This window comes from Schistocerca gregaria, chromosome 5 (assembly GCF_023897955.1).
Source record: "Schistocerca gregaria isolate iqSchGreg1 chromosome 5, iqSchGreg1.2, whole genome shotgun sequence".
Lineage (NCBI taxonomy): Eukaryota > Metazoa > Arthropoda > Insecta > Orthoptera > Acrididae > Schistocerca > Schistocerca gregaria.
This window is the reverse complement of record NC_064924.1, coordinates 456,695,219-456,711,360: the sequence shown is the minus strand read 5'-3', so window position 1 is coordinate 456,711,360 and position 16,142 is coordinate 456,695,219. Positions and strand designations below refer to the sequence as shown.

Below are 16,142 nucleotides of genomic sequence, written 5' to 3'. Positions count from 1 at the left end.
TCTCTTTTGGAACCATCTCAGATTTCACAACCACCAATTGTGGGAAATCCAGTTTTTCTCTTTTTAGTTTTGAGATCCAGAAAGGAAATAACAGAGCCCAGGTTGATGCCAAGTTTCTTGAGTTCAAGGAAACCTTTGATACAGTTCTTGACCATTCACCACTAAGCAAAATATGTGTTTGTTACTTGCTTAGAATTGTTAGAACACACAATTATTCAGTGACCCCTAGGATGTTGTTTTCTGTATGGGGCAAGAAACTTTCTACAGTATTCCAACAGTTTCTTCCTCAGTTAGGCAAAGTTTACTCATTTACCGGTTGAACTTTACTAATCAAAACTCAAGTTCTAATGTCTCTTTCTTTTTAACTAATATTTATGTGATTGCTATTTGTAGAATTGCTGATTGTTTATTTTTTTGTTCGCTCATTTCTTATGTATTACTTTAGTAAATTTCGTGATCATTGCCATCTTTGTCTTAAATACTTTTACAATTACTTAACGTCTATGGTAATCTTTTCTTCTCCTACACAAGATTGAATTCACGTCATAGCTATCTTTCCTGCTACTCGTCTAGAGATACAGCAATTTTTACTAATTTGTCTCAAATTTGTCAAATATCATCAAATACAAAGTTCAATCGTTCTTATATTACTGTTGCTATTTTCATGTGAATGTGTAAAAGTTAATTTTACAGTCAATATTTCCATATTCTAATTCTGTTTCAGTTTTGATGAGCTTCATTATGGGAAGTATGTGAGCCTGTACATGAAACGCATTTTTTTCTTCGATGCTCATCCACCACTCGGAAAACAGCTAGTTGCTGTTGCAGCATATTTGGCTGGTTTTGATGGTAATTGGAGTATTATTTTAAGTCTGTGGTCAGTTTTGCGTGGTAATTTTGTTGCTTAAGTAATATGAGGGAAGTTTCAGTAAAATTCTTCTTTGTGTGACCATGTCATATGTGATAAAATCTGATGAAGGCTAGCTACAAAAGTAGCTGAAACACCAAGGTTTTATCACATATGATATGGTCACACACCCAGAAGAATTTTATTGAAATGGACCGCAGTCAACGGGGCTGGAGGAGGGGACATCTATGCTAGTTCAACATGAGGGTCTTTTGAATAGCTCATCCAGTCACATGGGAGTAAAACTGCTGTTAACAGCACTGACACCATGATGATAACCATACACCTCTATAGACTTGTCTCATTCAATAATCTCATTGTCGACCATTACTGTTGTGGAACGTAGCAGATCAGGTTTCAAAATATCATTCAGCTACATTCCTCATTATGAGATGATTAGTGCAGTTGACAAGTTGTTTATCATAAAAGAACAGTGTCATGTATTGCCAGGTTGTGGGTATACTTTTAAAGTGTATAAATTATCTAAACAGACTGTTCCCAAAAGCTTGTTTTCTTTTTGAGGTTTTACATGCTTCCAAGATAACTCATAGTCGATTTGAGGCAAATTAATTTTCAGTACATCTGTACATAACTAGATTTTCTGTGAATTCTCCAAATTGTGGGGGCAGGGAAAAAATTGAGTTACGTTTTGTTTGTTTCATTTGAATAGATAAACTTGATGGTAATACAATTTTTTGGTGTAGCTTGAGATTACAGATAGGTTGCAAATCTTCTTTGTAATACAGGGTGTCCCAAAAAGAATGACGCAATTTTAAAAAGAATAGTTATTAAGAAGAAGGGTTTAACACCAGCAAATTGCATGCTAATTTACTCAGAAAAGACAAAGTTTATAAAAACCCTTCATAAATGTTCAATATTATGTCTTCCATTAGCTGCACGGACGACACCTAGCCGATAGCCGAATTCATCCCAAACTAAGCGTAAGGTGTCTTCTGTCATTGAAGCTGCAGCAGCTGATATTCTGGTTTTTAGCTCATCAATGTCACTAGGTAAGGGAGGAATGTAAACACTTTGTTTAACATATCCCCACAGGAAGAAATCACATGGTGTTAAGTCAGGGGACCTAGGAGGCCAAGAGCGTTAGGCCTGGTCTCGCGGTCCTGTACGCCCTATCCAACGTTGAGGCACGTTGTCATTGAGGAAACTGCGCACGTTGTTGTGCTAGTGCGGTGGTGCTTAATCTTGCTAATAGATGAAATTGTCAGAGTCAAGTTCTGGAAATAACCAGTTCTGTAGCATTGCAAGATATGATTGTCCTGTTATGGTTTCTTCCTCAAAAAAGTAGGGTCCACAAACCTTGCTTTGCAAAACAGCACAAAAAATTCACTTTTGGGAATCATGTTCGTGTTCAATTGTTTCATGAGGATTTTTGACCCCCCATATACGCACATTATGACGATGAACCTTACCGCTAATATGGAAAGTTGTCTCATCGCTGAATATCAACCGTGACATAAAAGTGCCATCTTCCATGTCCTTTAGAATAGCATTGTTAAAGTCCACTCACTTCACTTTGTCAGTATCTCGAAGAGTTTGTACCAGTTTTAATCAGTACGGCTTGAGGGCTAAATGATGCTGTAACACACGCCACACTGCCATGCGCGGTAACGCAAGTTCTTGGCCAGCACGACACGTAAACTTGCGGGGGCTCTGCTCAAATGCTCATCGGATTTGTTCCACTGTTTGTTTAGGAACCCGTGGCCAGCCTGGAGTTTTGTCTTTACATAGACACCCTGTTTCTTCAAACTGTTTATACCACCATCGAATGTTCTTTGGTGATGGTGGTTTAGCACAAAATCGAATATGAAACGCCCGCTGAACTGCAATCACTAATTGAGTACGACTAAATTCAGTAATACAATACGCCTTCTGTTGCGCGGATGCCTTATTGTGCGAGACTGGCTGCATGCTCCAGGTCAGCACTCGTAACATCATCTAGCAAATTTTTTCTGAAACTGTAAGCTATGTTGATTACATCTAGCACTGTTTCACTTATGTACTGACATTTGTCTCATATTATTACAAGTTAAAATCAAGTCATTCTTTTTGGGACACACTGTATATTAAATACTTGCCCCAAAAGTTAATGAGAGTGCAGTAGCACCTCCAACTTCACCATCTTTTGCCAATGTATCTGAGAAAACATTCACAATGTTTTTGTATACATAGATATGTAGCATATGGATATTATTTTTTATGCTAAGTTCGGAACTGTTAGAAGTGGTCTTGTTAAAGCAATATTAAAATGCCTGTAAATATATTCCTTACATTACATTCAGGGTAATTAAGAAGCCTTATGAAAATAATTTATGTAGAATTTGTTTTTGTAACAAAGTTTTAAAAGTTTGTATGTTTGTAACTATGTTGGCTTGGCACTCAAAGATAATAGTGTGACATTCCAGACTTTTCTGTGTGCAAATGTACAGCAGTTTGCAATATTTGGTATAGACTGACCATTAATCATTTCAGCCTGTTGTAAAAAGATATATTGATCAGACAGTGGGGGAAACTAAGATATATCTCTGTACTGAATGAAATAATAAATATTACTGTATTAGTTTCGTGACAGAGAGAGAAAAATTAAATTGTATGCTGCAGTACAACATTATACTGTAATGACTCTATTTTTGATGAGCACTAGAAAAATGAAGGCACTTCGAGTTACATTAACTGTAAATCAGCACTCTGAGCAACAGCCTTTTACTGCTATGTAGTGCTCTTAAATTTTTTCTTGTGTATGTCAGAACTGGTATACACTTATATGTGGACATAGACTTAACAAAAGAAAAGATTGTAGTGATTAGCTTTTCAGGTCTCTACAGACATTTATTTCACTGTTGATGCAAGGAAGCTAGTTGTACGAGTCATTATCCCTACACAGTTCAATTGAAGATACTTAATTTGGGTCTAAATTGGAAAAGAATTGAAACACATAATAACTAATCAAATCTGTCACTTTCCTACCAAACAGAAATGTGGCGCTTGCTGCTTCAGGTATATGTTTCTTTCTGTTTTATTCTCCCAAAAGTAAAGTCTAACCCTAATCCCTGACTCGTAAAAAACTTTCTAAATTGGAGAATAATGATGGGGTGCTGCAAAGCAATGCCTCCAAATTTTTTATGTGAAAATTCTTAAAGATTTTTAAATAAGACAAGTATTTATTTCTCAACGTAGTCACCATGGCAATGTACACATTTCCCCAAAGTGTTTTACTTTGTTGATGGACCTCAACCTCACCTCTGCTTGCATTGCTTTTCACTATCAAAGTGAAGCCCTCAAAGGTGTTCTAAATAGTTTAGAAACAGATGAAAATCTAGTGGGGCCAAGTCAGGACTATATGGAGAATGATCATAGTGAACCCAAGGGGTCAGATTGTTGCAGGTATTGCAGCACCTGTGTAGAGTCTGGCAATGTCATGCTGAAGAAGAGTGTGCTCTATGTGTGGACGAAGTCTTTTAATTTGAAACTAGGTTACAGCATTCTGTTTTTCACACACTACCATAGTTATATCACACTCTGCCATCTTACATAGTACAATCGAGAACACTCTAGTGACAGAGGGAAGCAAATATGTAAACAAGAAGAATGAAAATGTGGAATGTTAATAATGTTTATTTTATGTAAAAAGCTTTATGAGGTTTCACATAAAAAATTCAGAGACATTGCTTTTCAGCCCACCATCGTGGATTAATTGTACATTGTCAGTGGGCGAAGTCTGCAGCTTTCAAAGCAAGAACAATGAAAAGGTTGTGGTAGCTGTAGGTGGATATTTTGTAGACCTTTCAGAATTGCCAAATAAGATCATTTTTTAGTTACAAATACCATCTGTCTCTACCAGTTAAAAGCTTATCACTTTGCTCCAAGTTAGACATAATCCCAACACGTTAGCCATGCAGTAGGTAATTAAAACATTGGCTTGTCAGAGCATTATAAGAACAGGACCTGCATTTGTATGTGTGCAAATTTTCTTTTGTGTGTAGATAAAGCCCGCACACCAATAAGCCCCATGTTCATTTCTGCTGCTGGTATCTGAATGAAGTGCTGTTGGGACATTTAAAGTCTCTGTTTCTGAATTTTATGGAGGAGGCTTGGTTCAGCCTGTTGTAGCGTGTGATTCACAAAAATTGCATTATACATCAGAAAATCTTCATTAGTATGTTGTAAAGTTGTTGTACGATTTTAAGTTTGGTGTGTGGTCTACAATTTTCACACCAGTTTTATTTTGGCTGCACTGTAAGTAGTCTAATTTAAAATCTTTCGAGATCAAACAATAGACTTTCCAGTATGGAATAACAATAACTACCTCCCATCATGCGCTGAAATGATGAATATGCTACTCACTCCCTTCCCATCCCTCCCACAATGGTATTTTGCCGCTCACCAAATCGACACAATATCCTTGTCCATCCTTTATCCACCACTGCCGCCAGCCCCATTTCTCCTGGCTCATATCAAGATGCAAGACCTATTCCATACATCCTCCCACCACCACCTTCTCCAGTTCAGTCACAGGCATCTCGTATCCCGTCAAAGGCAAGGCTACATGTGAAGCAGTCATGTAATCTACAAATTAATTTGCAATCACTGTGCTGCATTCTACCTGCACATGACAAGTAGCAAGCTGTCTGTCCACATGAAGAGCCACTGACAAACTGTTGCCAAGAGACAGCTGGACCACCCAGTTGCTGAACATGCTGTCCAACACAGTGTGCTTCACTTCGTTGATTGCTTCACAGCCTGTGCAGTCTGGCCCCTTCCTATCAACAGCAGCTTTTCCGAATTGTGCAGATGGGAAGTGTCCCTGCAATATAACCTACGTTCCTGTAAATCTCATGATCTCGACCTTTGCTAGTCCCTGGCCTCCACTTACTCCAACACATCATAGCCCTCCAGTTCACCAATGCACCCAGTAGTCTGTTTCCCCTTCAATACTTCTCTTCTCCCCCACTTGCCCCGCACCCCAAGCCTACTGACTGCATCCAGTAGCTCTACCCTGTCCCCACCATGTCCCTACGTGCTCCTACAAGCTGCACTACACATTCCCTCACCCCACCCCTTCCTGCTCTGTGCCTCCTTACCCTCACCACTGCTCCCATCATGTGCACTTACAACTCAGTCCAGCTTCAACACCCAGTGACATTAATCATGTGTATTTGAGCTGTGCTCATGTGAATATGTATGTTTTTTCTGCTTCAGAAGGAGGTCTTGTGGCCGAAAGCTAAAGTGTGCAGCAGTCTTTGTTGTGCCTGTCTGTGACTCACTGTCTTTTGTATGTGGTGAGTTGTTGTGACATTCTTTCAAGAAATCTACACTACACTTCATAGATAAACCAAAGACTATTTTTTGGATATGGTGTGGGGAAGATTGACAGGCTACGAGTCTCATTGTGATCAGCCTGATTTTATCCTCAGTGATGTGGAAAGGATAGATTACTCCTCACTACGTAGAGGAGGCATTGAGTCATAAACAAGCACAACAAAAACAATGGCTAAAATGTTAAGCTTTTTGACAAAACCCTTCTTCTAAACTAGAAAAACACACACACATATTCACATAAGCACATCTTACATACAGGTGTAGCCACTGTCTCCGTGTGCTTTAACCTGACTGGGACTGTCAGATGTGCGCAGCAATCTGCTTGTCTGGTAGGTGGGGGTAAGGGAAGCGGCATACAGTGGAGATGGGGAGGGCTAGCAAGATATGAATGGGGGAAGTGGCTGAGCGGGCTCTGGGAGTATGCAGGAATATGGTGGGTACAGGGTACTAGGTGCAGTGTCAGTAGGCTATGCAGGGGGAGAGACTGGTGGAGGTGGAGGGGAGTAGAGAAGGAGAAAAGGCTAATAAGAGTGTTGGTGGGATAGAAGGTATGTATAGTGCTGTAATGGGAGCAGGGAAGTGGATGATGTGTGGAGGACAGGGACTAGCGAAGGTTGAGGCCAGGGGAGGGTTATGCTAGTTTTACTTTATGATTTCTGTGGCATTCAACTTTCATTGACAGAACATTCACGATTTCCAACCGGAAATCTTGTCTTTGTAATGTTTAAGCTGGTTTGCGTGAGATGTTGGGTGCCCTCCTTAAAGTGTCCGGCTGTCGATATTTTTCAGCATTTGGCGACAGTATCCCTCTCACCAGTTCAAAAAAAGGCTGTGGTCATTGATGAATTCAGTACACACAGTTTCCTCTAATTGATCAGGTCTGGTATGAATTTTACATGCTAGAGTAGTATTGTAGTATAGTTCGCCAAAGATTTTTGAAGCACCCAAGTCCCCCGTTAAAAAAAACCCTACAACTGTGTGTATGTGATTTTAATGTCTCAACAGATTTTACTTCTGCCTGTCACTGACTCCAATTGTGTTTATTAATCATCTATTGAAAGTCTGCTACTTTTTTTTTTACCTGAAGTGCACAACATAACATTTCTCTGCATTAAGATATTATTGCCATTCTTTGTACCAAACTTATATTTTGTCAAGCTGTAACAGAATTTTACTAAATTTCTTATCATGTGTGACATCTACATAGAAAGCTGCATAATATGTGAAAGGTCTGAGCATGTAACTAATATTATCCACCAATTAATTAATGTATAGCATGACCAGAAATGGTCCTGTTGAACTTCTGTGAATAACACCAGATATTACATATTTTTCTGTAGATAACTCTCCACCCAAAATAGCGTGCACTGTTCTTTTCAAGTATTTTTGATACAGTGCAAATCTGTTTTAGGTATCATGAATTTATTTTCTTTGGATAGACCTCATTATAGTACTGAATCAAAAAAGTTTGAAGTCTAGAAATGCTGAATCCATGTAGTTATCATAGTTATGTCTCTATATGTCACTTGGAATGTCACATGTGAAAGGCTCAAAAAGTAACTTCATCTATTCATCAATGTCTACTTCGTCCTCTTTGAAGTAATCCCCCTCAGATGTAATACATGTGTGCCACCACTTTTCCCAATCTTGGAAGCAATTTTGAAACTCCTACAGTGATTCTGTTTTTTTCTCTTGCTTGGTGGCAAAACGTCATCGTTTTATGGTTCTCTTCAGCCTCAGGAATGGAAAGATCTCAGCGGCCTTGTCCGGTGAATATGCTGGCTGAGACAACATAATGGTTTCTTTATTTTTTTTGCCAAAACATTATGAACAAACATTGAGAAGTGAGCGGATGCATTATCATGATGCAATTTCGACGAGTGGTTTTGCCACAATTCTGGTCTTTTTCTTCGGATAGCTTTACGTGAATGATGCATTACTTCAAGGTAGTATTCCTTGTTGACAATACTATCACAAGACAGGAACTCAACATGCATTGTAATAAAAAAAAAATATTGAGAAGAACCTTCATATGTGATTGAACTTGTCAAATTTTTTTTTTTTTGTCTTGTCTCTTCTTGGGATGGGACTTTTTGGACGTCATACCTGTATACCCTTGTTTTGTCAACTGTTATAACTTTGGTTAGACATTCTAGACCATTGACACCTTCGTTCAGCAATTCCTGATCAATGTCTGTGCATTGTTGTTTTTGGTCAAAATTGAACAGTTTCAGAATGAACTTTGCTGCTACAGGTTTCATGCCCAAAACATCCAATCACATTGCTTGGCATGAGCCAAAAGATATGTCGACATCATAGCAACCTCTTTGATGGTGATCCAACAGTTTTCCAGAACCATTTTCATACTACTTCCACATTGTCGTCAATAACTGATGTGCTACGGTATCCAGGGCGGACATCATCTTCAGTGTCTTCTTGGTTCTATTTGAAATGTTTATACCACTTATGAACTCTTGTCTTACACATAGTAGATTTGTGAAATTCCAAAGCTATCATTTTGAATGCGGTGCTGCACTTTATTTCATTGTTTAAAGCAGAATGTAATGCATATTCTTGGCTCCTTGTTTTTCGCAAGTAAAAATTTGCCAAGCACTCCAAAACATGTATAACCGTTTTGACTGTCAGCAGTAAAATAATTATTGAAAAGAGCTGAAAATGCGAATATACACTACTGGCCATTAAAATTGCTACACCATGAAGATGATGTGCTACAGACAAGAAATTTAACCGAAGGAAGAAGATGCTGTGATATGCAAATGATTAGCTTTTCACCTGCAACATGCTGACATGAGGAAAGTTTCCAACCGATTTCTCATACACAAACAGCAGTTGACTGGCGTTGCCTGGTGAAACGTTGTTGTGATGCCTTGTGTAAGGAGGAGAAATGCGTACCATCACGTTTCCGACTTTGATAAAGGTCGTATTGCTGCTCGTGTTGGTTGAGATCCAATGACTGTTAGCAGAATATGGAATCGGTGGGTTCAGGAGGGTAATACGGAACGCCATACTGGATTCCAATGGCCTCGTATCACTAGCACTCGAGATGACAGGCATGTTATCCGCATGGCTGTAACGCATCGTGCAGCCACGTCTCAATCCCTGAGTCAACAGATGGGGACGTTTGCAAGACAACAACCATCTGCACGAACAGTTTTACGACGCTTGCAGCAGCATGGACTATCAGCTCAGAGACCGTGGCTGTGGTTACCCTTGACGCTACATAACAGACAGGAGCGCCTGCGATGGTGTACTCAATGACGAACCTGGGTACATGAATGGCAAACTGTCATTTTTTCGGATGAATCCAGGTTCTGTTTACAGCATCATGATGGTCGTATCCGTGTTCAGCGACTTCCTGGCGTATCACCCGATGTGGTGTTATGGGATGCCATTGGTTACACGTCTCGGTCACCTCTTGTTCGCAGTGACGGCACTTTGAACAGTGGATGTTACATTTCAGATGTGTTACGACCTGTGGCTCTACCCTTCATTTGATCTTTGCGAAACCCTACATTTCAGCAGGATAATGCATGACCACATGTTGAAGGTCCTGTACGGTCCTTTCTGGATACGTTAAATGTTAGACTGCTGCCCTGGCCAGCACATTCTCCAGATCTCTCACCAATTGAAAACATCTGGTCAGTGGTGGCCGAGCAACTGGCTCGTCACAATACGCCAGTCACTACTCTGGATGAACTGTGGTATCGTGTTGAAGCTGCATGGGCAGCTGTACCTGTACACGCCATCCAAGCTCTGTTTGACTCAATGCCCAGGTGTATCAAGGCCGTTATTAAGACCAGAGGTGGTTGTTCTGGGTACTGATTCCTCAGGATCTGTGCACCCACATTGCATGTAAATGTAATCACATGTCAGTTCTAGTATAATATAGTCCAATGAATACCCGTTTATCATCTGCATTTCTTCTTGGTGTAGCAGTTTTAATGGCCAGTGGTGTACATCAGGAACATGTGTACCAACAAGTTAAAAATGTTTCAAAAGACACTGTCCATATGTCATTGAGTTTTGTGGCTTCTTCTTTTCTGTTAAAATTATCACTATGCTTACCGGGATATATTTTGATTGCTTTTCTATATATAGTCATGGACAGAAGTTTGTCATTGTAGTTAAATTCCTGTTTCTTATTGGTCACACTTTGTAAACATTTATTATTGTCAACTTTACATTGAGCTGTATCTCACACCTACTACAACTGTATAATACTTTAAAAAAGTTTGTTGCTAGAAAGTCTTGCAAAGAACCATGTGATCAATGTCTTACGGCAAATTCATTTTAGCCAGGAGATTTTTTATGTTAATCTCGGATTTAGAAAGATCAGGATTGCATACCTACAATATGGGAAGGATAGATAGCCACTAACCATATAGAGAAGGCACTGAGTCACAGACAGGCACAATGAAAAATAATGTTGAAATATAATTTTAGTCATACAATGAAGGCTTTCATGATGCACTGATGAGTCGTCTGGGCTGTGTGGCCATGGTTGAAGAGACTTTTCAGTTCCTGACAATTCGTCCACAGCCTAACTGAACATCTTCGGAGGTGCTCTTGGCAATGATAAGTCTTGCCAAGTGACAAGTTGGAAGTCCAAGAGTGACATAAATACTGTGTAAGTAGGCATGATCAAATGTCCATATATAAGCAGTGATAATCTTTGTCAGAGACAAAGCTTAACTGTTGATTGTCACCTGTCAAGGATAAAAATGTATTTATCGATTCTGCAGAGACACTCTCCATATGTCATTGAGTTTTGTGGCTTCTTCTTTTCTGTTAAAATTATCACTATGCTTACCGGGATATATTTTGATTGCTTTTCTATATATAGTCATGGACAGAAGTTTGTCATTGTAGTTAAATTTTATTTACACTTGAAGTGAATTTTTCCAAAACCAAAATTTTGTCTATTGTGACAACTTGTTATCCGCGACAGTATTACAAAAAGGATTGATTGCTACTCACCATAAAGCAGAGGTATTGAGTTGCAGATAGGCACAGTAAAAAGACTGCTAAACATGTAAGCTTTTGGCCAGAAGGCCTTTTTCTGACATTGACAACATAAGCACACACATTCACACCAAAACAGCTCACACACACATTACTGCTGTCTCCGGCTGCTGAGGCTAGAGTGGCCTCAGCAGTCAGCAACAGTGGTCATGTGTGTTTGAGCTGTGTCTCATGAATGTGTGTGTGCATGTTGTCTATTTCATAAGAAGATCTTCTGGCCAAAAGCTTGCGTGTTTAGTAGTCTTTTTGTTGTTTCTGTCTGTAACTCAGCATATCCGCTGCATGGTGAGTAGTAGTCTATGCTTTCATAATATTGTCATTATTCCATCCTGGATTTTTGATTTATTGATTTTGCCTAAAGGCTTTTCTTCCATCTCACAACCTAGTGCTGTCTTCCTTCATTATTGTTTTCTAACCCTACTATACTCAGGGTCTGTCCTTGTCTTTCTCTTCTTTTCTGTGTTCAATCTGACCTCGGCAGCTAGAGATAGTAGTTTGTGTGTGTGTGTGTGTGTGTGTGATCCACAACTATATAAAGAAGCAGTCAAAATATATGAGCATAGTTATAATTTTAACAGGAAAGTATAACTTAATTTAATTCATCATATTTTATGTTTCAGGAAAGCCTACAACTGTGTCATTCATGATTTAAACAATGAAAAAAGCATCAATTATTTAGTTTTTCATGTTTAGTACTATGTGTTTCAAGTATTTATTCTGGTTTTCAAATACATTTCCGTACACAAATATTTTTGGTGATGTTTGCATGTGTGATTTCCTGCCCCTCTGGTGTCTTTTTGAGGTTGTAAGGTATTGCGCCTCCATTATTTGTTTTAGAAATGTAGCCTGTTTTAATTACTAAAACACACAGTGGTAAGTGTGATATTCTGTACAACAGTAGAGGCACAAACCGTGTAACGTCAATAATACACAAGAGAAGCAGAAAATCACACGTGCAAACATCACCAAAAATATTCACGTAATCAAATGCACTTGAAAATGAGAAAAAATCTCAAAAAGCCTTGTGCTAAACATGAAAAAATAAATAACTGTGCAGTTTTAATTATTTAAACCAAGAAAATAAGGAGCCAAGAAATCCGGTGATATATGGACAATGGCTCTGCAGAATAGATAAATAAGTTTCTATCCTTGACACACACACACACACTCACCAGTACAACTACTTTGTGCCTGAATACCCACTGTGGCTGTAAATTTTCGTGTGTGGGTAGGTGGGTGGATGACTAACACCTCTACTATTCAATTAGCTCTTACCTTAACTCCTATATTATTTACATCCTGCCATAATGTTTTGTTAACATACTTATACAAAGACAAAATAAATGTAGCCACCAGATCTGCTAATTCATTCGCTCCAGACTAGCTGTGTGAAATCTGTGATAGCAGCTCATACAGAATTTCCTTGTATGAAGAAGCAGGACTTGTGTACTAAGAAATATTGATTTAATATTGTAATTTTTAATCATGAATGGTTTAAATCGATGGATGTTATTTCTCTTCCATTAGGAAACTTTAAGTTTGATCGTATTGGGCGAGAATATGAAGATTCAGTACCTTTATTTGCACTGAGATTTGTACCTGCATTGTGTGGCAGTCTCCTCATGCCTGTTGTGTACCACCTGATGATTGAAATGGGTGTGTCTCATTGGACTGCAGCATTAGCTGGCTTTTTGCTGTTGTGTGGTAAGTTGGTGAAACAACATTTAACGTAGTAATATAGTTATGCAGTAAATATTATGTAGCTTTCAAATGATTCTTGTTGGCTTCACCTTTCTAAAAAGTAATATGTGTAGTGCAGAATTTAATTGCGTATTATGAAGACAGCTTAAATGAAATGGAATAGCTCAATGTCAACATGAGAAAATGTCCTTATTTTCATAAGAATCACAATTATCATTGTTATCTGAGTTGCCTTAAATTTTTTTTTATTTAAACAGTGGAATCTCCTGGTAGGAATATGAACAGTACAGGCAAAGATAGATTGCTACTTGCTGTAAAGATGTTATGTTAAATTGCAGACAGGCACAATTAAAATACACTTACATGAAGCTTTTGACCACAGCCTTCATCAGAAAAAGAGGAACACACACCATTCATTCACATAAGCAAGCACACCTCATGCACACATGCCTGCCAGCTCCGGCAGCTTGGGCCAGAATTCAACAATCCTGTGGGATTGGGGAAGGGATGGCAGTGTAAGGGTGGAGGGAGAGAAGAGTGCTGTTTGTTGCAGTGTGCAGGGACTAGAATCCCAACAAGTGCAGCATCAGGAGATTGTCGGGCAGGAAGGTGGGGAAAATGTAGCGAAAAAGGGGGGGGGGGCTGGGAAAATGTGGGTTGGTCCATTGGCAGATGTCGGCAAGCAAATAGGGTGCGAGACAAGAAAGAGGAGGAAGTGATAGGACACTGGGGATGTAAACTGTTGGGTGGAGGGTGCGGGAACAGCATGTTATTTTAGGTTGAGCCCAAAATAATTACAGAAGTGGAGAATGTGTGTTAAGGATAACTTCCATCTATCTGTGCATTTCAGAAAAGCTGGTGGTGGAGGGTAGGATCCCGGTGGCTCGGCAAGTGAAGTAGCCATTGAAATCAAGTGTATTGTTCAGCTGCGTGTTGTGTCACAAAGTCGTCTACTTTGCTCTTGGCTGCAGTTTGGCAGTGTGCGTTCATCCAGTAGGACAGTTGCTTGGTAGTCATACTAATATAAAGACACCTGAAATGATTTTAGCAGAGCTGGTAGATTATGTGGCTGTTTTCATAGGTGACAGGACTGGGAAAGTAAATGCTGGGTGGGTTGATTGAACAGGTGTTTTTCCTGGGTGTTTCACAGGTATATGATCTTTGTGGCAAGGGCTTGTTATTGGGAGTGCTGTAGGGATGGAGCAGGATGTTGTGGTTGTTGGGTGGCTGACAGGACACCACTGTGAGGGGTGGGAAGGATCTCGGGTAAGATGTCCCTCATTTCAGGCCATGATGATAGGTAATCAGAGCCCTGGCCATGGACATGGTTCAGTTGTCCCAGTACGAGTGATATTGGGTGACAAAGGGGGCACTCCTTTGTGATTGGTTCTTGGGAGTGGTGGGAGGGTAGGTGGTGTGAGGGAAAATGGCATGGGAGATCTGTTTGTGGACTAGGCCAGGGGGATAGTGCCTGTCTGTGAAGGCTTTGGTGAGAACTTTAACATACTGGGCAAGGGAGTTTATGTCACTGCAGATACGCAATCTCCAGGTGGCCAGCCTGTATGGGAGGCATTTTTTTAGTATGAAAGGGATGACAGCTGTCGAAATGCATGTGCTCTTGGTGGTATATGGATTTAATGTTGATGGAGATGCGGGTGGAACCATCAGAGCAGAGGTGATCAACGTCCAGGAAGGTGGCACACTGGATTGAAGAGGACAGTGTGAAGCAGATGGGAGAGTAGGTGTTGAGGTTGTGAAGGAATGCAGATAGAATGTCTTGGTTCTGAGTCCAGATCTTGTAGGTATCATTGATGAACCTGAATCAGACTAGGTGTTTTGGGAGGCAAGGAAGGTCTCCGCTAGATGGCCCATAAACCGGTTGACATAGGAGGGTACCATGCATGTGCCCATGACTATGCCACAGATTTGATCATATACTTTTCCTTCAAAGCAGAACTAGTTGTGGTTTAGGATGAAGTTAGTAAGGTATATGAGGAATGAGGCAGTGGGTTTGAAGTCTGAAGGACATTGGGCAGCAGTAAGACCATGGGCACAAGGGATGTTGGTGTACAGGGAGGTAACAGCAACAGTGAACAGTGACGAGTAGGTATCCAGGAGGTAAAGGGGGGTGGGGGGTGGAGAACCTTTGAAGGAAATGGTTGGTATCTTTGACATGGGGGGCTAGAATATGGGCAGTTGGTTGGAGGTGTTGGTGAATGAGAGCCAAAATTCTTTTAGTGGGTCAATATAACTAGGCTCAGTGGGATGTCCAGGAGTTTTGGGTTTGTGGATTTTAGCAAGCATGTGGAAGGTGGTTTGCAGTGTGTCAAAGGGGTCAGGAGGGAAATGGATTCAGGGGAGGGGTTCTGAAAAGAGCCTAAGGCTTTAAACATGGATTGGAGGTTGTGTTGGATTTCTGGGATGGGATCACTCTGGCAGAGTTTATAGGTGGAGGAGTCGGATAAGTGACAGAGGTCATTTGCCAGGTAATCACTGCAATTCCTAACAGTGGAACCTTTGTCTGTGGGTAGGATGATTAACTTAGGATTTGTTCTGAGTTTGTGTATGGCTATACTTCTTGCATGGATAGGTTGTCATTCTGAGGAAGAGACCTGGGTAAGGATGGTGAAGCTAGGAATTCATAGAAGGTGATCAGCGGATGTTTAGATGTGCTGGAAGGAGGGGGGGGGGGGGGGATATCGCGGTTGGATGGTGGTGTGAACTGGAGGGGAAGGGTTTAGTGGTTCATTTTAGTTGGAGGGATTTGTGGCAAAGAAGTGTTTCCATTGCAGGGATCAGGAGAATGAGAGTAGGTCTATAATAAGTCCAGCATGGTGAAATTTGAGTGTAGGGCTAAAGATGAGGCCATTGGATAGGACTGAAACTTCTATGTAGCTGAGGGTTTTGGTGGGAAGGTTAACAACTGTGTTATGGGAATGTTTTGGCTCTGCATTTGGTGTAGTGTTGGTAGGGAGTTTTGGGGGATGTGCTAAGTTTAAAAGGTCACATTGGCAGGTCTTAGGTGCTATGAGGGATGGATGAGGAGGAACACTGTGAGTAGGACAAGGGTTGGATTTATTTATTTATAAGTGTCCAGAACATAACATATTAAATATAATTTATCATACATAGCATGTCATACATATATATTACA

At 40.1% G+C, this 16,142-nt stretch overlaps 1 protein-coding gene across 3 annotated transcripts in view; it reads left to right on the top strand.

Moving 5' to 3' along the window:
• LOC126272214 (protein O-mannosyltransferase 1) overlaps positions 1–16,142 on the top strand; it is a 147,086-nt gene that overhangs the window by 20,623 nt on the left and 110,321 nt on the right. For all 3 annotated transcript variants that reach the window (XM_049974913.1, XM_049974911.1, XM_049974914.1), the window contains 2 exons: positions 725–849; positions 12,815–12,991. In XM_049974913.1, the coding sequence (XP_049830870.1) occupies positions 725–849; positions 12,815–12,991 (302 nt within the window). The remainder of the gene's footprint in view (positions 1–724; positions 850–12,814; positions 12,992–16,142) is intronic.